A 26,936-nucleotide genomic window follows, 5' to 3' on the forward strand; every position below is an offset into this window, starting at 1 on the left:
TGTGTAAAAGTAAGTTGTGTCTGTGTTTTATTTGGTGTCCCTGTAAATTCACACAAGGGATCTTAAGTTCAGCTGCCTGCATTGGACGGGGGCAGCAATCTCATTTGATGCCCAAGGAACCATTGTATATCATGACCACAGCAGATAACATCAAATCGATATCTGTATCTATACCATTTCCTTCCAATCATCTGAACTGATTTAGCTACTTCTATTGGTTAGGTCCAAATGCTAAAAGCAGAAACCAGTGTTGTCCTTTGATATGCCGTCACACTCTGGAAGGATTGGTGGATCACTTGGGTAGCAGCTAGGTGAGATTAGACAACTTCTTGCTCAACCTCACAGGGATAATGGCTTGCTTTCAGGAATTATTAAATTTTGTAAGATTTATTTATTTTACCCATTTTTCCTGCCTGTCTGTCTAGTTAATGACTTACATAATACCTTATGCATGTTTTATTAGTGTGGTCACTGATTTTTCCTGCTTATAATCCATTCTCCATGCATCTGTTCTGATAATTCTCCAAACATTTTATCTAATGTCAATTATAATTTTCTTTTTAAAATGCATCATGGTTCTCTGTTGTCTTTAAGATTGCAACAGGTTGCCTATAGGTAATTTTAAGCTGAGTACCTGTTCCAATTTAAACTACCTCAGGGAATATGAAGAGAGTCACAAGTGTGCTCCTATAACAATATACTTAAGTACAGTGCCAAGGAGTCTCCTGGGGGAACACTTGACCATGGGGAAAGGGAATTTAATTATGTAGACTTGCTGCAAGAGCTAGGATGCAGAGGTAGTTTCTAGAGTTTTTACATCATTAAGGTTCCTTTTTATTGGAATCCTAAAAGATTTGTATTCAAGTTGTGGTAAGAAAGGAAGGAAAAATACTGTCAGACAAATGTATCCTTAAGTCTCTGTAAATACCCACAATGTTCCACTGCACGGTGACTTAGAAGGATTGTTCCAACAACAATGCAGGTTGAAAGGGAAACTCCTCAATCCATTTACCAAGTGCTCATCTACCCAAACCAGGTCAGAATGAAGGAGACAGTACCACAGAGCACCCTGGGATTGCCAAAGGCCACACACGGAATGAGGGAAGTCAGACACACTCAGAGAAAACGTCAGGGAAAAGGGACCAGAAGACACTTATGGGAAAAATAGAAACAGGGACCTAAAATTATAGCCCTGATTGTATCCTTCTATATATAAGTGATTTTTACATGATGGAGGAAATCCAGTATATACAATCTGGAGAGATGAAAGCAGTGTTGTTTCTCCTGTCAATAAAATTGAATCAGACAAAGAGTATATTTGGTTATTCCTTCATTTGGACAGTATTATAAATCATCTGCCCATCGTTCCTACTTCAGCCAATCATGATAACTTGGTTCTAGCTCCTTTGTATGATCATAACTTCCAGCCTTCTTCTCTGTAATAGCCATTTCTTCTGCTACCCACATTTAGAAATGGTGCAGATTCTCAGGACTCTGTGCTTTTATAAAGAAAAATCTCCACTTCTATCCTGCATTTTTCATTGCTTTCATCCTGTTTCTTATGGTTGAAAATTCATAAAAATTATATCACCTGCTTCATTCTTACTGATGCCATAGAATTTAAGAAAAGAGTCAGTCTGGAACAATTATTGATCCCCAAACTCATACATAAGACAAAGTGAATGACTCCCTGCAGTGGGCGCCAAATAAAAACCAGACACAGTGTGATCTACATAAGGAGCTCTATGAAACATCTACTTCCCTTTTCCCTCTTTACTGGAATCATGGTCTCAAAGGTGACAGAAGAATGAGTTTCCCTCATTTTTTTTTGGTTACATAATAGCTTCATAATAGCTTCAGTCCCTGTGGATTTAAAGGCTAAAATGAACATATCTTCAATAAATTTTGTGACAAGCTGATGCTTCAAGCATGTCTAAGGCATCTCCCTCTACTATCCTCCCTTAGTCTCTCTCAAGTCCTCTACCTCACCAGGTTCTCCGTCTAAAGCTCTATACACTTATTATGCTGTGAGTGCTCGCAGTTTTACCTCAAACTGGGAGATTATTTCATAAATGTTTATCATTTTTAGGACTCATTTATGTATCTGAATTTTCAAACATTTCACAATTTTCTGAGAAAACTTGCTTAAAAACTTAGAGAATATACTCTACCAATCATTTGCTTGCTTTTAGTCAACCCCAAAAGTGAGGTAATTCAGTCTTACCTTTTATTTCTACTTTTTCCCAATTTTTCATTTAAAAAGAGCTTAATAAACCCTAGATTTATTTGTGTAGACAAATGATAACATAGTAGAGAAAGCTCATAGTAACCACTGTGGCTATAACCAAATGTTTATAGGTTGTTGTACAAAAACTATAATATAAGATAGCTGTATTCAAGTTTGAACAGACTCAGAAATAAAAATCATACTGTATATATGAATGACAGCAAAGAATTATGTTATCTAAGATCTGTATTATTATAAGTTAGATAATCACGAGGATAATAGGGTATTATTGAAATCATGAACAGAAGAAGAGAAGTGGTAAGAGAGAGGGTTGCAGCTTCTGGAACCTCACATGTAGGACCAAGTGTCTGTGATGCATGAGCTAATGAGAACAGATCTCCTCATATTACAACAGAGAAATGGAGGAGTCTTCATGTTACTACAATGCCATCAATTAAATTATGTCCTCTCTGACTACATCAGCCATACTTGAATGGCAGAGATAGCACTTTCCCATTTCCTCAGAATAACACTATTACTAGGGGTTGAAGTCTTGTAGATGCAATGCTTGCTTTGCAAAGTTTCAAGGTAAATAGACATTTATAACATTGAGATAAACGCTCAGCATGTGTTTGTTTTTTTTTACCATATTTTTTATTTGTTCTAATTAGTTATATGTTACATTAGAATACATTTTGACTTATCATACATAAATGGGGTACAACATCTCTCACTCTTCTGGTTTTACACAGTGTAGAATCACACCAGTCGTGCAATCATATATGCACATAGTGGAATAATGTCTAATTTATTTTACTATTCTTTGTACCTTCACATCTCTTCTCCTCCCTTCCCTCCTCTCTGTATATCTCCCTGTACATCTATTCTTCCCTAGTCCCCACACTCTTATTGTTAATTAGCATCGACATATCAGAGAAAACATTCAGCACTTGATAATTTGGGATTGGCTTATTTTGCTTATCATGATATTCTCCAGCTCCAAATATTTACCTGCAAATGATATAATTTCATTCTTTTTTAAGGCTGAGTAACATTTCATTGGGTATATATACCACATTTTCTTTATCCATTCATCTACTGAAAGGTTGGTTCCATAGTTTAACTATTGTGAATTGAGCTGTTATAAATATTGATGAGGCTGCATCGCTGTAGTATGCTGATTTTAAGTTCTTTTGGTATAAACTGTGGAATGGGATAGCTGAATTATATGGTGTTTCCAAATTTTCTGAATAATCTCCATATTGCTTTCTATGACATTTGCACAGTGCACTTCACCATCAGGTGTATCTATAAAGCACCAATTAAAAAAAAGCAATAAGTAAATATAAGGAATACAAACAGAGTAGAGGAATGGGAACAGGGATAGCAAGGAGGGTAGGAAAAGAGAAAGTTGGGGAGCCAGAAGTAGAGCAAATTGTATTCCAGGCATGTATGATTATGTCAAGATGAACTACACTATTCTGTATAACTACAATGTATGCAAATAAAACTTTTTAAAAATAACAAATTTTGAGGTTCATACTCATGAAACTCGAAAACTGCAAATTAACATGTAGTGACAGCAAGCAGACCAGTGTTTTCATAGGAGAGGCAGGAAGGAGAATGAAAGGTGAGGGGGAAAGGTTATAATGAGATGTGAAAAAGTAAGTTAGATTGGGATGTTCATTGCCTTGATTGTAGTGTGATTTCATGTGTGTACATATATCCAAAACTTAACAAATTAAAAAAATTAAATATGTGTAGTTCATTACATGTCAGTTATATCACAATAGAGCTGTTTGTATTTTTAGAGTAAAACATTGATAATGATGACTTTTTTAAAAGCAGATTATCTCCATATTATTGCTACCACCTTGTAGTCTCAGAAAATAATAAAATGAGATAATAAAAATATCAATATATGATGTAGGAAACCCAAGATGTTACTTTCTGTAAATTGACAATAATATATTTAATTTTGTTTTAAAATAAGTGATACAGAAGCATTTACAGATATTGTTATGTGTACTAGTATACTTTTTATTTTTATTTTTTCAAACTTTATCAAAATGTAGTTTACAAGTAAAAATCTTGTACAATTAAGATGGAAAACATGTTTTTATATATGTATATATTGTAATCATCCATCATCAAGTTAATTAATATATGCATTACCTCCAATATCCTTTGTGTGTGTGTTTTGTTAGAACATTTAAATACTATTCTTTAGCCAATTTCAAGAACACTACACAGTATAATTAATTGTTACCAACATGTTTTACATTAGATCCTGACCACTTACTTGTTTTGTAAAACTTAAACTTTATACTATTCAAGTAAAATCTAATTATTCATAAAAATTAAGATTCTATGAATGTATGTTTCTGCCAGTTCAATTTTAGGTAGGAATTGAAACCTACAGAATGTTACTCTGGGATACCTTACCTTTCCTAGTTGTAGCACACTTTAACGTATAAAACATGAGGTTGCACCAACATGTAAAGTCATAATACATGATGGTGCACCACTCCAGAGACCTCGCTTCTTGACTTGCAGATGCCTCTTCCCTCAAGGCCTCCTCCCATGGTCCTTTGGATGGTGCCCACAAGGAACAAGAACACAATGATCATAATATGATTTAGAACCATTGTGTCAGATTTTAATGGAATGCTACTCATATCTTCTTACCCTAAGCAATACATTATCCTCAAATGGTAGATGAACTCTAATTGGGTCTTTGGAGACTAGGGTACACATTCCCTACTGCTATGTGGGAGAAGTCTCCAAGGGCTGCTGAGGAAATGCACAAATTGAGTCGAAGCAAGTCATGCTTAGATTCCAGAAAGCAGGGAAAGAGTTGCTATTTCCATGAACTGTCCTTTCTGATCAAAGGTAGGTACTGAGGATCAGGCTCAGCAAAGTGATTTGACCTCTATCTAACATCAGCTGCTGTTAAAAGGGGGATAGAGTTTCATAGGGCACCTAATGGATCATTGCTGGGCCACACACATACACACACAAACACACACACTCCCTTTAAATCAGATCCCAGCCAATGATGTGTTTTTATCTTCAGTTTAAAATGTAATCTGGTAGTTGAGTTAGACCATGAATCCATGTGATGGAGAAACAAAGAGAGCCAAATACTGTGACATGCTGTAGACTCCTCTTGTGCTCTGCTCTGTGTTTTCTAGCCGTCTAGAGTGCTCATTATCATTGTTTGTATTGATTTTCAGGTTCCAGAGAGTCACCTTATTTCCTCAAATTACTGACTGCTTTCTTGAAGAGAGTAGAGCAGGGCTGTACAGGGTGAAATGTACCGTCACATCCACTCCACAGACAAGATTTTAGTGCCATGAGCTCTGACAGTTTTGTGCCTATTAACTGACATCTTCATAGTAACTAGCAATTTGTTTCAAGTTCCAGATGAATCTGAGGAATTGAGGAGAAGTCTTCTTCCTTATTTATCCTTCCTTCTGTGTAGTGATACACTACACTGTACTGGCAACATACATTGACTTATAGATTTTTAACCAAAGTAGTTTGAGCTAGATCATAAATACTGTGGTTATAAATAGGTTAGAAAATGAGCCTAGTATATAAAGGAAATAATCCATTATTCATTGTAGAAATATTTAATAAGGGTTCCTTTGCTACTGGACCTGTTTTATATGCTGCATTACTAGGGGTGTGGCATTTGGGTCAGGAGGAAGAGACAATTCATTAAGGAAAACTTAAAAGTTGTACCATGGGGTAAATATTGCAGTATAAACAGACAAGAAAGAATGTTGGCTAGTGTGAGCAAGGCATATGTAATTGAGTTATTAGGATGAGCTATAGTCTGAAAATGACATCTGATAAAGATTGAAAGAAGAATAAGGAATGAGCCAAGCAAATATTGTGAGAAGAAACAAACAGAAATCTTTGATACAAGGGTTGAGTTGCCATGTTGGTGAAATTGTGAGAAAGTTGGCAAGGCTGCAACAGAAGGAAAGAGGAATGGGGACTAAGTTATTACACTCTGTAGACTAAGTCATGATTGATGTCTTGGCCATTATAATATATTTTATTTTATTTTATCAGAATTAAATGAAAACTTAACAGTTGTTTAAATTCAAAAGTGATGATACTTTCTCTATCCTTGTATTTTAAGTGTTATCCTGGATTCCCTATTGAAATTGATTCAGGAGAACAAAAGTATAGACCAGTTAGAAGCTATTTTGGTACTTGTTGCCGAAGTTGATGGTGGTTTAGAGCAGGGTGGCAGCAATGCAGGTGTTTAGAAAGGCACAGCTCAGGATAGACGAGGACAGAGGATTTCCTGGGTTATTGAAAGATAAATAGGAAGTATAGTGTAGGTTGATTCCCAATGTTTGACTTGACAAATTGAAACACTGGAACTTCAGTAACTGATATAGGAAATAAAGAGATCATTTTTGGAAGCAAAGATTCAGAATGCAACTTAATGCTAAATTAATCAATGCTCACTATAAAATGTCAGCACTGGACAAAACTTAGCTGTCTTTGAATCTTACAATTTTTACCCTGAGAAACACATCTAGGAAATCCATGGAAAGGTTTAGGGAGTTTGTGAATGCTCTAAAGTTTTGTGGATCTATATGTGTGTATGTGCATGTGTGTATATGTGTGTAGCTATGGAAAGAATTATCATAATTTGCATGATATCTTCAAGGAAATGCAAAACTGAAAATATTTCAGAGTCATTAATTGTTTGCAGATAAAAAAACTAAGGACCATAATGTTAGAGAATGTGCACAACTTTACAGTATTTTGGGGGGAAACAAGCATGAAATTGTTAATGTTTATATTTACATGGTGTCACAAACCTGTAATCCAAGTGGCTCAGGAAGTTGAAGGAGGATGATCAAAAGTTCCAAGTCACTCTCAGCAATTTAGCAAAGCTGTAAGCAACTTAGTGAAACCCTGTCTCAAAATTAAAAATAAATAAATAAATAAAATGGCTGAATATATATTTCAGTGGCTAAAAACTTTAGTTTCAATTCCTGGTTTTAAAAGAGAGAAGGCATGATAGAGATAGAGATAGAGATAGAGATAGAGATAGAGATAGAGATAGAGATAGAGAGATCAGAGAAAGAGAGAGAGAGAGAACTCTGTCATTTTCTCTGCTTTCCATCATTCACTTCAATTAAAATTAAGATAGTGTCCCATTATGCAAAGATATGTGTTTACAGAAGGTTACTTAATCTGCTGCATTTCACTGTATTGAAATACAAGACTGTTTTTTATAAGGTATTATATACTAGTTCTTAACAAATTGGAATCATATCATGTTGGTGCTTGCAAAGTCTCAAAAAATTTCCCTGTGAATTGTGCTCCTGATAGGAGATAACTCCCCTGAGATCATATGGATGATGAGCACTGGGGAAGTATCCCAATTACAAGTTCAACGAACTTTGCACTTTAAAGCCAATCATTCTGTTCAATTATAAGATTTGATGAAGTCACATCTGCTTATATTGGTGCCTACTTTCTGTTAATAATTTTAAAAGGGTTATATCCAAACATCAAAACTGAAGTAGATATCAAAAAGTGTCCTCTTTTTTTTTTCTTCTGGGGGTTATTTGTAAATTCTCTTTATGTTTTTAATTATGTCAGGGGAATTTTTCTGAGTTTTGTGTAATCAGAGGGCAGCAATTTCATGCTTTTGCAAGTGCTCTCCAGTTTCCTCAGCACATAGCAACCAGACTCCTATTTCCACATTGTGTATTCTTGGTGATCTTTTAAAGATTATTTTCAAGTATTGTTTTCTGGGATTTTGAGTTTGTTGTATTGGTCTATGTATATTCTTTTATGCAGTGTAATATACTGTTTTGATTATTGTAGCTTTGTATTAGATTGATATCAGAAAGTATGATGCCTCCAGCTTAGCTCTTCTTAGCTATGATGGCCTGAGTTACATTTTGTGGAGTTACATTTTGTGGACAATTTGTGGATCCAAAGTAATTATAAGATTTTTTTTTCTACTTCTGTTAAAACTCTCCCTGCAACATAAATAAACATGTAGGACATTCTCTAAGTGAACCAGGTCAGAGAGAAAAACAAGTACTATCTGACCTCACTTAACTCTATAATCATAGACACAGACTACAGTATAGGCACCAGAAGCTGTGGAGCAGGAAAGTGGGGAGATGGTCAAAGGCACTACCTCTCAGTGAAAATCAGTAAGTCCTGTGGATCTGATCACTGTACACTGTGCAAACATACACCATTCAACATGATGGCTATGAATAAATATAGCATATTGAATACGTGCAATATGTCAATATAGATTCTAAATATTCTCATCCCAAAAATGATGCCAAATATGTTAAGCTCAAAAACATTGTGTAAAAGTAGGTGACAAAAAATTCAACATTTAGCAAAATTCCAAATGACACTACAGTTTGGCTCACATTGCCTCTTTGTAGAACTTGACCTTATTTATTTTACCAGGATGCTCAACATTCATAAATTAGTTAATTATTATTCTTTCCTGTGGAATAAAAACATTTACCATTTGTTAGGTACGTTTTCTTTCCAGGTTTTGGCTCTTCATCTCATTTATGGTAATATTGAAAATGCTTTATATTTTCAGAGGTGAAGATTTGGGTTGGGAGATGATTAAAAGACTTTCCTAAGAACCCAGAGCTACCAGGAAATGGGATCATAATTGGAATCTAGACAGAATTTCAGTAAATTCAGTTCTTCCTGTGCCAGGCCTGTCTGCCTTCAGCTGGACTTTCTGATGTGCTGTGGTTATCTTAGCTCAGTTGAGCACTGGATCACATAGCCTCAATATCCAGCAAGGTAGCCCAATGATAATTTACATGGACTCCCAAAGTGACAAAGATTATAGAAAACTTCTTAATACCTAGAGTTGCAATATATGTGGGTCTTTCTACTTCAACCTATTCATGAAAATGAACCACTTGACTGAACTCACAATGTGAAAACAAAACAACTACTCTAGAAATCAGTAAGTAATTTTCTTTTTGACAGTGTAACATAGATTACTGGATTAGTGATTTATTCCTTTTTTTTCTTATCAAATAAGAACTTTGGTGCTAAATAGAATATGGTCTAATTCTGATGCACAGAGATGTCAGAACCACAACTAAAATACTATATATTTTAGTGGAGAGCCTCAAGCTTTCATCTGATTTATTGATTCAGTATTTCAAAACCTAAAATATTTTGTGTAAAAACAGACCTATTAAGCAATTATTACTGAATACAATTTTAAAAAATTCTCATCTCTCCAGCCTTTCCCAGAATTTTGGAGATGAAGTTATGGAAATATAAATTCCTCTCTAGAGGAGAGATGGAGACTAATGACCTTTTTCTGTTCTCCAGGATAAGGTTTCATATATACAATCTACCTTACTCTATCTGGAATTTCTCTTTCTTTCATTCTTTCTTTTGTTCTTTCTTTCTTTTCTTTTTCTTTCTTTCTTTTTTTTTTTTTTTTGATTCTAGGAATTGAACCAAGTTGTGCTTAATCACCGAGCCACATGCCTAGCTCTTTATATATTTTAAGACAGGATCTCCCTAAGTTGCTTGGAGCATTACCAAATTGCTGAGACTGTCTTTGAACTTGCCATCCTCCTGCCTTAACCTCCGAAGTCGCTAGGATTTCAGGCATGCTCCGCTAACCCCAGCTCTACCTCCTTTTTCCTCTTTAGTGGAATCCTGATCTCAACAGATGACAGAAGAATGAGTTTCCCTCATTCATTCTGTGGTTACATTAATTCCTCATTATGGCTTCAGTCTCTGTTGGTTTAAAGGCTAAAATCAATGTATCTTCAACAAGTTATGTGACAACCTAATGCGCCAGGCACGTCCAAGGCACCTCCCTCCACCATCCTCACTTAGTCTCTCTCAGGTCCTCTACCTCACCAGGCTCTCTGCATGAAAGCTCTTATACACTTACTATGCTCTCCACTTGGTTCTTACCTCAAAAGGGAAGATCATTTTCTTAAATGTTTGTCATTTTTAGGACTCATTTAAATATGGGAATTTTGAAATTTTCAAAAATTTCTGGGAAGCTTTGAATAAAAGACAAGACAATATGTTCTATCAATCATTTACCTAGTTCAGTCAACTCAAAAAGTGAGGTAATTCACTCTGACTATTTAGTTACACTTTTTCCCAGCTTTTCTTTAAAAAATGAGCTTAATAAGTCCTAGATTTATTTATGTAGACAAGTGATGACATAGTAGAGAATGTCTGTAGTAACCATTGTGCATACAACCAAATGTTTATAGGTTATTGTACAAAATCCATAATCTAAGATAGTTGTACTAAAGTTTGAGCAAATTCAGAAATAAAAATTACATTGGTATTCATATAAATACCACAATGCTACTTGATATATAGGAAGTTTTCTTTAACTTACAGAAGAAAGGAGGAATTTTTTAAATTAAGGCTATGCACCAGAGGACTGAGTGTATTATGTGTGTCTTTTTCACACATACAAACAATGTGACTGGAAGCCACTAGTAATCATTGTGAACTTTTTCTTCTCCCTAGTTTGATAAGAGACTGGCTCTACATTACAGAGTCAAAATAAATGAAACTCCAACTTTAAAATCAGATTCTTACCCAAATCCAAGTGCTCTTAATTCACAAATCTCCTATAATTCCAGATAATAAACAATACAACTCCAGAGGCCTTCTAATAGTTCTAGACTTAATGGATATACTGTTTATTTCTCTCAATAGAAATTGTCACCAAGTTATTTTCCCATCTTTATGATATGCAGGCTTTCCCCTTTGTGGACATGGAAATAGGAAATTGCACCGTCCTGACTGACATCATCTTGTTAGGCATCTCAGCTGTCTGACAGTGGCAGTGAATTCTATTTGGAGTATTTCCGATGATCTGTTTGCAAACCTTGTCAGGAAACATGAATCTGTTTTTCTAATCAGGGATTGGTCATGGCTGCATATACCTATGTACTAAACATTAGCTGAATGTTCTCATGTGAATCTTTACATCATCAGACAGCCTGACAGGTAAAGCTATTAGTCACCTTTGTGACCTTATTTATTCTCACTTGTTTGATAAGGGAATGTCCCTGCATTAAACAGTTAATAATCAGAAGCTCTAATTTTAAAAGAGTTTTTTGATTCCAATTCCAGTAATTTTCCAAAGTCACAGTCTGGAGTCTTATAATCTAATATAGAAAGAAAGCAATGTTCACAACACCACTAAGAGTTATTGACTTAGTTGATACTGTTTATTTCTCTAAATATCTCATATTATCATTAAGTTATGTTTTGTCTCATTATAATATTCAGGCTTTTCCCTTTGTGGACATGGAATTGGGAAATCGAACCGTCCTGACTGAATTCATCTTGTTGGGCATCTCAGCAGATTCCCGGTGGCAGCTGATTCTGTTTGTAACATTTCTGATGCTCTACTTGCTAACCATGGCAGGGAATATGACACTGGTCATCTTAATCAAGATGATGCCCGGCTGCATACACCTATGTACTATTTCATTGGCAGTCTGTCTTTTTTGGATTTCTGGTACACCTCTGTATATACCCCTAAAATCTTGGCAATCTGTGTCTCAGAAGACAGGCGCATTTCCTTGGCTGGATGTGGGGCTCAGTTTTTCTTCTCCTGCTTGGCAGCCTACACAGAGTGCTATCTCTTGGCAGCCATGTCATATGACCGCCATGCAGCAATTTGTAACCCACTGCTTTATTCAGGCACCATGTCTGCTTCTGTTTGCATTGGCCTTGTTGCTGGATCCCACATAGGAGGCTTTCTGAATGCCATAGCCCACACAGCTAACACCTTCCGCCTGAGTTTCTGTGGTAACAATGTCATCGACCACTTTTTATGTGATGTTCTACCATTGGTAAAAATGTCCTGCACAGACACTCGGGTCTATGTCATAATCCTTTCCAGTATGGTTGGCTTCACTGTCCTCTCCTGCCTTCTGGCCATCCTCATCTCCTACTTCAACATCCTCCTGGCCATCCTAAGGATGCGCTCAGCCTCAGGAAGGCGCAAGGCATTCTCCACCTGTGCTTCCCACCTGGTCTCTGTCATGCTCTTCTATGGATCCTTGCTCTTTGTATACTCAAGGACCAGTGCCAACTACTCCGTGGAGAGTGACAAAGTGGCTGCCCTGTTCTACACCATCATCAACCCATTGCTCAACCCTGTCATCTATAGCATCAGAAACAAAGACGTCAAAGAGGCCTTCAGGAAAGCAATACTGTCCATAGGACCACAAGCTTGAGGTTTATTTTATGCCTTTATTGCAGTTTGCAAATCATTGTTTGGTAGTCATGTTTGTTTGAGTTTCTGAAGTTCAATAAAACTTCATAATTTATACTTGTAAGAATGAAATATTGGTCAAAACACACTTTTGCTTTCAGGAGTGCTGTTCTTCCTTTCTCTCTCTTTCTGGCCATGAAATGAACAGTTCTGCTCCAGAAAATCCTTCTGCCATGATGTTACCACAGGCTGAAAGCAATAGGGCCAATCAACCATGGAGCAAAATATTCAAAACTATCAGCCAAAATAAACCTTTATATGTTATAAGTTAATTATTTTAGGAATGTGTTATAGTGATGGAAGCTAATTACTAGATTTAAAAAGTGAAAAGGATTTCCAGTTCATTTAATTACTAATATTTTTATACTTTTAATCTTTATACAGATGGCAGAACACTTTTCCTTGGAGAAAACTTTCCTTGTCTAGGAATTTTGATTTTAATTAATTTTATTGGATTCCAGGCTCATAGATATTCAGACGAAAGTGATATGATTCTTTCTACCATAAAAATAATGATAATTCATCCTTGGATACAATCAAACAACACAGGAGGACACACATTCAGTATGACTTCTCTGAAACCCACTTATGCACCTGCACAGAGATGCTTCAAGAGTTGGGTTCTGAATTTTTCAGACCCAGAAGACCATGGTAACCTGCTCACACATTATTCCCCCAGCTAAGTTTAAAAATTCATATCTGAACCTAAAAATAAATTTAATTCAAAATTATTAAAATTTGTATTTTTGTATTTAGAGAGAAACTTCTTTGGTCTGGAGACTTTTTTCTACATTTCAGTTTGCATAGATAGATAGTCCCCAAAGAATGAAATAATGTGAGTGTTTAAGTGATATACTACACAAAATGTGTAATTCCCCTCCCCCCAAAAATTCTTAGAATGGGGATAACCTGCAGAATAGTATTTTAATAAATGTGTGAGTCAAATAACAATGAACTATCATAAATGTCTGTGTTACTTTAAACAAACCATGCCAATTACAATGGAAAAATATTTTTTGCAAAGTGGAAAATGTTAATTTCAAGAAATGCTGCCATGCGTGGTGGCACATGCCTGTAATCCCAGTGGTTTCAGAGGCTGAGGCAGGAGGATGATGAGTTCAACGCCAGTCTCAATAAAAGCAAGGCACTAAGCAACTAAGTGAGTCCATGTCCTCAAGTAAAACACAATACAGGACTGGGAATGTGTGTCAGTCGCTGAGTGACCCCGAGTTCAATTACCTGTTACACCCCACCCCGAAAAATAAGGGAATTCAGAGAAGTTCTAAATAGTTTTAGCTTAAGTCAATGAAGGCCTTCTAGATGTGAAATTATTGTGATCTTTATAGTCAGTGTCAAAATATGTTCCTCCCTATGGCTCATGGTTATCTTCTAAAAAGAACATTCCGCTTTATAGATTTAAATTTCAAGTTTTCTCATGCAACTCTTATCTACTGATGAAGCAATTCTGGGCAAGTAATACATTTAAAGTAATACATATATATATACATACATACTTGATTTCCAAAAACACTATTGTTAGTCTTTGGCGTGTGTGTGTGTGTGTGTGTGTGTGTGTTAAATTTGATATCAAATGCTTTAGCAAGTTAAAACCTCCAACACTAGAGGAGAGGGAACTGAGAACTCCTGGGGAATGAGACTACATGACATTGATCAAATAATGTTATGTGCTTTAAGGAATATGGCACAATGAATTCCATGCTCAAGTATAATTATAATCCACCAATAAACAATCTCCAACATTTATCTAAAATATAAAACTGAAAGAAATCTAAATGTTTCTATGAACTTTTATGGGTGTTGTTTCATTATGCTTCTTCATTCTGCTACTTCAGAACGTCTTAAGATTTTTTTTTTTAAATGTTTCTTTTCATGATATCTCCTGATTGTTGCTGGCTTTTATAGGGGCATTTAGTGTTCGTTATTTCCTTACCATGGATTTAATCATAATGTAAAATGTTATGTTTTGGTGTCCAGTAGTGAGATACTAGTTCTCTTTGTGAATATTCAACATTTTCAGAAAATTCAATGAGAATATTGTGAAGGTATTTCAAACAAATCCTTTCTTCGGTAGTTACCACATCTTAGTAGGAAATGGCTGTTACATTGAATGTTTGGATATAAATTGGCACAATTTCTTCTAAGAAAGAAATACAAACCCTTATATGATTCTCCAATCTATACTTCACAAATTGCAAGGAAGACTTGGATCCTTGGAAAAAGGGCATCAAACCTGGCCAAAGTGTATGTATTCATCTTCCTCCAAGCCTATACATGAATGGCTTGTAGCCATTCACCTAGGTATTCCAGATCTCCTGGGGATGTGTTTGGGAATCTTGATTGTCAGCTGGTTTGGATTGAGAGATGACTAGGAAATTCAGAAAGCACAGTTCTGAGTGTATTTGTGAGAGCAGAGATAATTGACATGTTCATCAGCAAACTGAGTAAGGAAGGCCTGCTCTGAATGTGGGGAAACCATCGAATAGGGTGAGTGTCCATATGAAACCAAAAGTGGAATAAAGAGGAAGTCCACAAATCTACAAGTGTGTACAAGCTGGATTCTTCTTGAGCAGGTATTTTTGTTTTTTGCTATGACTCTTGTTCCAGAGCATTAAACTTCAGATTCTTCAGGCTTTTAATGTGAATTCACACCAAGGAGTCACCAGGGAAATCCCAGCGTTCAGCCTTGGTCTGGGGCTGCATCACTGGTTCTTCTTGTTCTGATCTTCCAACTTCTTGGACTGAGCAGCTACTGATTTCTCATCAACTGGACTAAAGAAAGCAATGTGTACTATTACTTTGTCCTGGGTGCATGCCTCAGTGGTTCCAAATATACAGCAGATCATTATTTACCCAGAAGAAAAATCACAATTAGGTAGAGATACAAGTAAAACAGAATGATTTTAAGTTCCTTCCTCTCACTATTAGCAGAGGACTTAACATTGTTTGAAGCCTCAAATGCAATGGAAGCTATTCACTTTTCTCCCTGTAGACACTCTCTACTAAAACAGCAAAGAAAATGCAATCCTAAGTTCTTGGGAGAAATAGAGAGGTAAATGTATTCATTAAAGTCTTGAATGTTGGAGAGTTCATGTGTTCCCTTCTACTCATCTCTTTTGAGTAGTGGGATGAATTGAGGGTCTTCTATATGGAAATTATGATTGAACATTTTTAATAGGTCGATAGGTCCAAGCCATGTTGCAGAAATAGTGTTTTTCTTTGAAAACAAAATGGAGAGAATAAATTGGAGGCTAAATTAGGAACTATTTATCTTTAAAGACTACAGTTGAATGAGGTTTTCCCTAACATGCAACAATTGAGCCTTGGAGGGATATGCAAAGAACTTTGAGGTCAGTGTGTTTATAGAAATGGGGAGTAAGACAAGCTAAGACCGTCACACTGCCCTGAGTCTTCAAAGTCAAGAACTGTAATACAGGAAGTCCTACATTCTTAATGTCCACAAAGATGTACACACTTCTGTCTATGTTTGCATTTATGTGGAAATTGCTACTAGTCAACTAGATGAGTTCACATGCACTGTGAATGCATGTCAGCCTGTTTCCCACACATTCCATTTGATGCTCAAGGGACCATTGCATATCATGACCATAGCAGGTGACATGAAATCTATACCTATATCTATACCATTTTCTTCCCCTCATCTGGGTGATTTGGCTGCTTCTATTAGTTAGGTCCAAATGCTAAAGGCAGAAACCTTTGCCTGTGATGTGCCTGTGATATGCCATCACTTTCTGGGAGGACTGGTAGATCATTTGGGTAGCAGGAAGTTGAGATTAGACAACTCCTTGCTTAACCTTACAGGGGCAATGACTTGCTTTCAGGAATAAGTAACTATTATAGATTTATTTAATTTACCCATTGTTCCTGCCAGTCTGTCTAGGTATTGACTTATATAATCCTTATGCATGTTTTATTAGTGTTGCCACTCATTAATCCTGCTTATAATCCATACTCCAAGCATCTCTTCTGATAGTCCTCCAAACATTTTATCTAATGTCCATCATAGCTGTCTTTTTAAAATGCATTATGGTCCTCAATTGTCTTAATGATTGCATGAGATTGCCTATTCGTAAATTCAAGCTGAGTATCTATTCCAATTTAAAGTCTGTCAGGGAATATGAAGAGTCACAAGTGTGTTCCCATAACTATGCACCTAAATACAGTGCCAAAGAGTCTCCTGGGGGAACACTTCAACATTGGGAATTATATTATGTAGTCTTGCTGTAAAGGCAAGGATGCAGAGGTGATTTCTAAAATTTTACCAGAATTAAGGTTGCTTTTGATTAGAATCCTAATGGATTTATATTCAAGTTGTGGGAAGAAAGAAAGGAAAAAATATTGTGTCAGACAAAATTCTCTAATATAATGTCACTTAGAAAGATTGTTCCACACCAATACAGGGTGAAAGGGCAACCCTCAATCCATTTACCAAGTGCTCATCTACCCAAACCAGGTCAGAATGACGGAGGTCAGAATAAAGGAGACAGTACCACAAAGCACCCTGAGATTGAGAAGGGCCACACATGCAATGAGAGAAGTCAGATTTGCTCAGAGAAAGCAAGCCAAGGAGCTGGGCCCAGGAGACACTTGTGGGAAAGATAGAAACAGGGACCTTGGATTGTAACCCTGGTTTTATTATTCTACTTATGAGTAATTTTTTTTAATAATGGAGAAAATCCAGTGAACACAGTCTGGATAGATGAAAACTGGGTTGTTTCTTCTGTCAGAAAAATTGACTCAGAGAAAGAGAATATTTTGTTGTTCTTTCATTTGGACCATATTTTAATCACCCACCCGTCATCCCTCCCTCAGCCCACTGTGTTAACTTGGTTCAAGTTCCTTCGTAGGATCATAAATTCCAGCCTTCTTCTCTGTAATAGCCATTCCTTATGCTACTTGCCTTTAGAAATGGTGCAGACTCTCAGAACTCTGTGCTTTCACCCCGGAAAACCTCTCCTTCTACCATTTCTTTTTGTTCATGGCTTTCCTGTCTCTCTTATGGTTGAAAATTCTTACATATTATTTTACCTGCTATATTGTTACTGATGCCACAGAATTTAAGTAAAGAGTGAGTCTAAACCATCGATTGATCCCCATACTCACAAACATAAGACAAAGTGAATCACTCCCTGCAAAGGAGACCAAATCAAACCAGACCCAGTGTGATCTACCTACGGAGCTCTATGAAACATCTGGATTTTGTTTAATCCCCATTCTCAATCTTGATAAGAGAGATGTGAAAATTGTAACTGCTCACACAATACAGCCTAAAGTTATTATACACTTTATAGATTTTATTTCATTCAGACCTCGAACAGTTCAAAAATATAAAACATGTCTAGGGAAGTGTGGTATTTTTTTAAAGGGTAAAATTGAAAATATGAAAATGTATAGAGGTGACATTTCTTTTTATCATGTTTTATTGGTGCATGATACTTATTTGTAATGATGGGGTTTGTGGTTATACAGTCATACATGCACACAATCTAAAAATACAATCTGCTTAATATCATTGCCCAGTAGTTTCCCTTCTTTTCCTCATCTCTCTCCCCCTTGCTCCCTCACCTATATTCTAATATTTTCTCTCTGATTTTCTTACCCCTACAACCTCTGTTCCCATTTCCTCTGATGCTTGACTATATCGGAGAGCACATAAGAGGGAAAATCATTTAAACACACCCACCCACCCACCCACCCACCCACACACACACACACACACACACACGAGAGAGAGAGAGAGAGAGAGAGAGAGAGAGAGAGAGAGAGAGAGAAACTATTTAAGCAGACCTGAAAAGTTTTATGTCTCTATATTTTTAAGGAAGCACACTGAATTTTTAGAGTTTGTTATTGTGACTTCTCATGCAATTATAAATGCTCCCCAATTTTGCATGGATTTCCACCTGATTGTTCTGTGCAGAGAGGATGAATGATGTGGAAGAGGGTAAGCAAATTTGCAACATGAGTCACACTACTGAGATTCAGATACAGGAGATGCTGTTAGGAGATTTGCAAATGCAAAAGGCACCAAGCCTGTAGGACTAGAGAAAGATAAAAATGTACAAGTTTCATATACAATGCTTAAATGTGTTCATAAATTCTAAGTTTTTTGTGGTTGGAAAAGAAAAGTAAGAACACAAAACTTGAAGAAATGATAGCTTAAGAAACAGGGAATACTCCTCTCCCTGCTAGGTGACCTTCCCAATCGAGCAGTCATTTTATTGGATTTGATTGACAGAATTCCACATATTTTATAATGCTACTGTCCAACAACATAGTTCAAACATAATTTAAGTTGAAGACCATAAAATTATCAATCTGAAAAAGATGCATAATTTTAGAGTCAGGAAAAGTCAGGTTTATAGATGTTTAAATTTTAGATGCATCTACTGTGCCATGAGAAGCTAGCATGGTCTTTTATTAATTAAATAAAGGAGAACCAATCAGGAATCCCCTATGATAAATTGCTTTGGAACCCAAGATGTACAAATTGAGAAACTTCTGATAACATTGATAAAATTTTCCACTTTTGTTTGTGAAAAATCTTCCCTTTATAAAGAGCCATGAATAAGCAGGAAGAAGTGCTGAGAATATTATGTCCTTTTCCAATAGGTGATATTAAAAGGATTTCTGAAAATTTTAACAAGCTTAATTTATGTATACAATTTCACAGTCTTTTATGGAATAGCCATTCAAATCAAGCATTTATTAGAATATACTAGAATTTGTGTTGATTTTGTTTCTCATTGTATTATATATACTAACAGGCATTTTCCTAATGTCTGTTTTCATTAGATAGATAACAATGAATTTCTGTGTTGATGAATGTGAAAACTCTTCTCTGATTCTTACTTATAAAATACTACAGCACATACCTAGAAAGAGAGTATAACAAGTGATGGAACCTCTCCCTGGGATTCTGAATCATTGATGTCTGTTTACCCCATAGTGTGTCAGGAGCCATGTTCTTGTGCACAGAGTCCATATTCCTAGATACCGCATACCTGAGCCCCGATTATGACCTTTTCCACCCACTGTTTCCTCAAAGCTCCGGGCTGTGGTAGTGGCAAAGAGCATTTTCTCTGAGTTCAATGCAGAGTGACTGAACAACTGAAATCACTCATGATCCACTTTACTACTTTCAATTTCAAGATGTTGGTTTTACATAAAATCAGAAATATAATTCATGTCCATTTTGTTATGGACCAAATATTTTTTTGAAGCATGATTATGGGCAATCCATTTATGCACCAATCACTAGGAATTCAGAAGAGAACAAAAAGGTGTATAGGCCTGTCCTTCTGCTACCTATGGTCCAGGTTGTCATGACTACAGATCTGGGCCATATTTGGAGAAATGGTGAAAGCTTATGTGGTATGCCCAAGACTTGCAAGAGTTCTCACTTGCCATGTCCTTGTCCATCTCTGATGTTCTACAATATAGTACTCTTACACTCTTCTTTACCTATTTGGACAGGAGTTCCTGAACTGTGTGTACTGGTGATTAAGAAGAACAGATGGGTTTCAGGAGCCCAGGATTTCTCCTGAAAATGCACCTAGAAAATGTTGTTTGTTGAATATTTTGTCTAACTCTGTTGAAGAGGACCTGTTAGATTCTCATTAGGGTCCTTGTTTCGGAGTTATTGCTCTACGGGCTTTAGATTTGTAATGTTGAAAATGAAAGGCTTCTAGAATTAGATGTTAACATTTTCTGGAACAGCTTTTGTCAGAGAAATTTCAGGGACAAGGACAGAGTAAGGGAAATTTCTTTTAGTGTGGCTTAAATCGTAGGCTCTGGATTGACTCTTAAAAATAGTTGTCGATAGGGGGGATAGTAGGGAATAGGAAAGGTAGCAGAATACAACAGTCACTAATATGCCATTATGTAAAAATGTGAGTATGTAACAGATGTGATTCTGCAATCTGTATTTCGGGTAGAAATGGGAGTTCAAAACCCAATTGAGTCAAATGTATGAAAGATGATTTATCATGAGCTCTGTAATGTTTTAAACAATCAATAAAAAAAATTTAAAAAAATAGTTGTTGATCACACAATAAATATTAAAAACATTTCCCATTTTATTATTTTGAACCTGACAAAAGAAGACATTTGGGAAAATAGCATGGAATATTATCAAGAAGTAAAAAAATATATATATATGCTGATAGTCCTTCTAGACATTGTGAAAAACATAAGAGGAGACATCCTAAATGAAGAATTATCAGTTTTCATTTAGTAGAATTTCAAATAAGATTGCCAGCTAAGTGTGAATTCCACCCTCAACAGAAGCAAATAATTTTAGAGCAACTGTGCACCCCTTCACTAAATTTAAAAATTTATATAAAATTTTAAAATACCCAACACATATCCTTAAAGTCTAGAGCCTTCCATTCACTGATTGGTACAGACAGGACAGGTACTCACCAAGCCCATCTGTTCTTTCTGGGCAGAAGGAAAGCTAAAATTTGCAGACATTTTTATGGTTAAGTCAAGATTATGTGATTACATTCTGTCCAATGGATACACCAAAAAACCCAACAATCAAACAGTCATTGCAACTGTTAAAAATCAAAACAAACAAAATGTGACCCATATACTTAGAAAACTTAGTATTTGAAAAATGTAAGTTCAATGAAAATATAATAAAATTCATCTCGCCAGTAAATGTAAAGGAAAAATACATCTGGCAAATACATTTGTGTCTTTCATACTTTTGAATCAATATTTCTGTAAATATAAAATTCCTCCAAAATGATTAAGTCTTTTTTAAAAAAAGGGAGAGTTTGTAATCTACGAGATGAAAACTGAATTTGAAGGGGACTTTTAGTATTATCCTTTATATAAAGGGGTATGAAAAGAAGATTGAAGGGGGGTTGTATCATTATCCTCTATATTCTTCAGTGTTCTGAAGTGTTCTTCAGTGTTTCTGAAGAAACAGTGTTTTCTTTTTATTAGCAATAGGCATGAAATTACATAATTTATATAGTACAAGTAGAAAAATAATGAAATAGGCTTAACCAATATTTTTACATATATTAAATTTAATACATCTTTTTATTAAGAATGATATATTTAAAACTTTTGCCTTTTTTATAATTTTGAATCCCTAAACTGATAGCCACAAAGTACATTCCAACCTCATCTTAGCAGGGAGAATCTCCTCTCTTAGTTAATTCTTACAATCCATTAATCAAAAGCAAAACATGATTTTAGTGTATCCATCATGGCTAGAAGAAAAGCACATACATAGTGTTATTATGGAGCTGATTATGATGTAAAATTTGCATGTATCTTTGAGTGAAAGTGTCCCTGTCTGGCCCTACACCATAGCCCTAAGAAGGCTGAGTCAGTGCCTGATCTGGTTCTCCACTGTATTTATCTCTGCAGAGGCTCCAATACAGCACATAATAAAGGAACACTTGATAGATAAAAATTTTGAGTTAGGTAATTAATTAATCAATATGCAGATACAAAGTTAGTTCCATTTTTTTAATTAAAAAAGCAAAGTACAGAACAGAATGTACAATATTTTCTTATCTACCCATATGTGCATATTACTCATGTATTTATAACTCTCATTGCAAATAGTTAAAAATACTCAATGAGGAAATGAAGGAACAGTTAATGATTGTCACAGCTAGAGAGGAAAGGGGAGGTGTGGGTTGGGAGGATTGGTTGGTTCTCAGTGCACACCCTTGCATATCTTATTGCATCTCGGTCAGTGGCCACTCCCAAACATGAGTGGAATTATTCCACACACTTCTCAAAAAATTTCAGAGAAACTAATGTGGAAGGCAATTATAAATAAGAACCAATGAGTTGAAGTCCCATGCCATCTCCCATAAAAGAAAAGAAATTTTAAAAAAGAGGATGGAAAACCTATCCTTTTCACCCATATAATATATATATATATATACTATGGAACCTTCTGAGTTTTCAGGTGTTTCTGGATCTTCTGGGCTACATGCCAAAGTTGGAATTGCAGCTTCATAATTCACCTTTTCATACACAGGTGTATGCATACAGATATCCTGTGGATTGTTTCTCTGAGGAACCCAAGCAAATGCCCCGTTGTGCTTCTCATTATTTAAAATAACATTTAAGTCAATGAGATTTATTTTTCTTGCATAGAGGAGCTTTCCTTTAAACATTTGCTTATTTTGAAATCTTAAATTTCATTACACATGCATCAAATTATCATAATGTGCCTCAAATTCTTGTATAAATGTATAACAAAAATTGAAATTCAATGAAAAATAGAAAGTTTAGTTAATTATGTCTAAAAGACACATCTTGGAAACCATGTGTATATTAGGAATTTAAACTTTATCTGTGACTTGAATAAATAAATCCCCTTCAATGTTCATGATGTGAGTTGGAGATAGAGCTCAGTGGTAGAGCTCTGGCCTTTCATTTGTAAGGTTCTATCCCCGGCACCACACGCACACACACACACACACACACACACACACACACACACACATACAATGTTTATAGTGTAATTTCAAATTAATGTGGCTAAAATCGTGGATGAAACAATTCCCCACAGTAAGAGAGAGAACTTACTGCTAAGTATACACTTAATGAAACCAAAATATCTTTTGAATAATAACCCACATCTAACTACATTTTTATCTTTATTAGGTTTTATATTTTCCAAGAATCATAATTAGCTATACTTTATCTGCTTTTTTCTAGGGTTTTGGGGATACTTATATATGACTCTGGAGTCAAGATAACTCTTTCATATGAAAAATAAATTAGAAACACACTCAGATTGGTCAAGGTTACAGTAACAGTGTATATACTGATTCTTATTTGATGAAGGAGACTTCATTCCTCTCCAAAAAGGAGAGAATCAATGCCTGGACAGTGGTTGGAACCACATCTGCAGTTAAGTGTCACTGTTAGGACACTGGGAAGTCTTGACAATACAGTTGTCACATATGCTGTACTTTTAGTAGCCAGTGTTTCCCTCTGGAGTGATTTTTCCATATTCACACAACTGACATAAAATAACTGATGTTCTGCCACTGAAGTAGGCCAATTGGCTCTGCTAGTATTTCTTAAGGTAAATGTAGGTTACGGGAAATTTTATTATCCTTAGTTGGAAAGAAAAAAAAAATATCTTTTAGAAAATCAGAGACTGAGCAGGCATAGCTTTCCAAATGAAGTATCCTTGAATTCCACCGTTGGACCCTGTTTCTCTTGGTTACTGTAAATTGCAATTGGCACTGATAATCTCCCTGGGCCTCACATTTCACGTGAACACAGACAGGTGACCAGCAATGTACATAAGTCCATTTGCTGTAGGTGGAGTTCCTGTGTTTTCCAGGTCTATTGGGCTAATGCAGAGCTCCTTAAAATTTTTCTTTTCATTTAAACAAATACAAAAAGATATATTTATATTAAAAACATAACTTACATTAATATTCTCTCACTTTGAAAATTTACTCAAATATAGTGTGCCATTATCATGTTTACCCTTTCATTTGATCGTTAACAGTATTCTTTCTGTAAAATTTTCCCCAAGAGTACTGGGTGCTCAAGACTGTTATTCCTCAAATCATTTTACTTTATTGTAGTTATTTTTTTATTATAATAACTGTTTGATGATTAGATTGTCACTATTTTGATGCAAACGTCTTCATAAATTTATACATAGAAACTTAAGTGGGGTCAAGAGAGTTCTGCCGTGGATTTAGAAATCATCTATGAAATATTTTTTTAAAGACCTTTTGTAAGAGACATAGATATGAGAAAAATCTCACTTACTGAGAATAATGTCCACTAAACTGTTTCTTAGGTGCCTCTGGATTTTTGTACTAAAATTTCTCACTTAAAAAAATCTAAAAATGATTAAAATACTCTGCTAAAGGAAAGGACAGTAGTGAATATCATCAAGTTTCAGTATTTTCGTTCATATTTGTGTGAAATAACTGTAGAGCTGAAGTTCTGTAATGTCAAATGCTCTTCTGCTAAGAGGAGTCAGGTCTGTGCCACATCATATAGCAGGAAGATACCATTGTTTTTGGCTTAAGTTCTTTGTTTATAAAATAGAGCAACACAAAATTCAATCCAAATATGTAAAATTTTTGTCAAATTTATCTTCTGTATTACTGTGAATTTATGATCTTAGAATCTTGACCTACTATATGTCAAGGCAGAAATCCCATAATTTGCATTATATCATATCACAAGGAAGCACAAGAGCACCTCTGCTTGATGCACAAATAACCTCATCAACAATGGAATATGCTCTCTCCTCAGATGGAAAGTCATGATCGTTTGAGCAGTTTATTCAGAGCCTCTTTCACATCCTTATTCCTCAGGCTATAGATCAAGGGGTTCAACATGGGAAACACCACAGTGTAAAAGGTAGAGACAATTTTGTCTGTGTCAAAAGAGTAGCTAGTTTGGGGGCGAGAGTAGATGTAGAGGATGGAGCCATAGTACAGGGTGACAGAGACCAGGTGGGAGGAGCAGGTGGAGAAGGCCTTGAGGCGGCCCTGGGTGGAGCGGATCCTCAAGATGGTGGCAATGATGAAGAGGTAGGAGGCCAGGATGAGCGCTATGGGGGTGATGACATTGGAGCTCAGGAGAAAGTACATCAGAGCCTGGTAGCCATCTGTCCTGCCACAGGCCAGCTTCACCAGGGGAAGCAAGTCACAGAAAAAGTCATCAATGATGTTGTCATTACAGAAGTCAAAGGAAAAGGTTTTCTTGGTGAGGACAGAAGAGTTAATAAAGCCACCAAGATATGAGGCTGCTGCTAAAAATACACATAGTTTCATGGGCATGACCTGAGAATAAAGCAGTGGCTTTGAGATGGCCACATAGCGGTCATAAGCCATGGCAGCCAGCAGGTAACACTCAGTATAGTCCAGCCCCGCTGAGAAGAAGAACTGAGCCAGGCAGCCAGCAAAGGAGATGCTGTTGTCTTCGGAAATGCAGATCACTAGGATCTTTGGAATGTAGACACAGGACAACCAGAGATCCAGAAAAGACAGATTTCCAATGAAAAAATACATGGGTGTGTGGAGCCTGGAGTCATTACAGATGAGCCCTATGAGGGAGGTGTTTCCTGCCACAGTCAAAACGTACATGATAAGGAACACCACAAAGAGGACCAGCTGCATCACGGGGTCTCGTGTGAAGCCCAGCAGGATGAACTCTGTCACTGTGTGATTTCCCCTCTGCATGGCTTAGAATGTTTCACATTAGAAGAGTAAAAAAGAATTTCACTTGAATCATTTTGCTGACAACAACAACAAAAAAGAAATAATAAATGTGCTAAATATGTAAGAAGACATTTCTGATAATTTTAGTCTTGGAGGCAATAATCTTTGTGATCCTTTAGCATGTTTTCATTTTGTAGTTAGTTGAACAAAAATTTCAGTGACTGTGATATCTGCTTATACTATAGTCTTCCACCTGGAACCCAGGAAAGTGCTTAGTCCATATTCAGTTCTTAAAATTGGTATAAATAAGTATTAGTTTTCATAATAGACTCATTTATGAGTAAAATATAAGCTTGTTCTACTTTACCTGTTTCTATTTTTCTTCTGTTAGAGACTCAGTAACCTTACATAGATAAATCCAATAATTAAGTTGATATATATTCTGATTTTAACTATATACAATAATTGCTATACTCTTCATCCTGGAAAATGCTCTCTTTACTTGATTTCCAGATCTTGTACCTATCTGTATTTTTTTTCATTTTCTTGCTGCATTTTCTCAGTGTTGTTATGCTAGGTTTTGAATTTTAGAATGCTTCGAGAATCCTGGTGACCTTATCCAGTCTAATGACTTTAAATGTTCCTACTATGTAAATGAGTCTGAAAGATTTATTTCAGACTTTCTGTATTCCCTACCATTTTGATTTAGTTACCTACAGTTACAGGATGTCTATTGGACATCACAGAAAAAAAATATGTTATTGAGAATTATTTCTAATCTTACTTCTCTTAATAGAGTTTGTTCAAGCTCTCCTTACCTGTCTCTAATAGTACTTTCAAGAATCTCCCAAGTCAATGCATTGCAGTCCACTCCCCTCACATTTCTTTTATCTCTTTCCTACCTGATTCTCACCACTCCACTGCCCATTACCCAATATTCCATACATCTCACTAATGTAACTCCTTCCACTACATTAGAAAATGCTTTCTCCATTTGCATTTGAGATAAAGCATATGATACTTTAATACATATCTCATGTTGTTTTACCTTTATTATGAGATTATATGGGTTGCTTATTTTAATTCAAATATTTAATACAAAAGAACAATTTCATTGTGACAAAATATTTCCTACTGTGGATCCATGAAAACTTACAGGGTCTGTGGTGAAAAAGTT

At 35.8% G+C, this 26,936-nt stretch overlaps 2 protein-coding genes across 2 annotated transcripts; one reads left to right on the forward strand and one right to left on the reverse strand.

The window, feature by feature from the left end:
- The first annotated feature begins 11,542 nt into the window (after window positions 1–11,542).
- On the forward strand, window positions 11,543–12,504 carry LOC101975615 (olfactory receptor 9G4). The gene is given in 2 exon segments (XM_005331607.2): window positions 11,543–11,714; window positions 11,717–12,504. Coding segments are annotated over 2 exon segments (936 nt in total). The 5' UTR covers window positions 11,543–11,566.
- Window positions 12,505–24,856: 12,352 nt separating this feature from the next.
- LOC144376623 (olfactory receptor 9G19-like) lies at window positions 24,857–25,780 on the reverse strand. Its single transcript, XM_078044874.1, has one exon. The coding sequence runs from the start codon at window positions 25,778–25,780 to the stop codon at window positions 24,857–24,859; it is 924 nt and encodes a 307-aa protein (XP_077901000.1).
- Between the last annotated feature and the right edge of the window lie 1,156 nt (window positions 25,781–26,936).

Source organism: Ictidomys tridecemlineatus, chromosome 4 (genome assembly GCF_052094955.1).
Source record: "Ictidomys tridecemlineatus isolate mIctTri1 chromosome 4, mIctTri1.hap1, whole genome shotgun sequence".
Classification (NCBI taxonomy): domain Eukaryota; kingdom Metazoa; phylum Chordata; class Mammalia; order Rodentia; family Sciuridae; genus Ictidomys; species Ictidomys tridecemlineatus.

What these genes read in the sequence shown, in the direction of transcription:
- LOC144376623 (XM_078044874.1), bottom strand. Translation starts at nt 25,780, where the DNA reads ATGCAGAGGGGAAATCACACAGTGACAGAGTTCATCCTGCTGGGCTTC.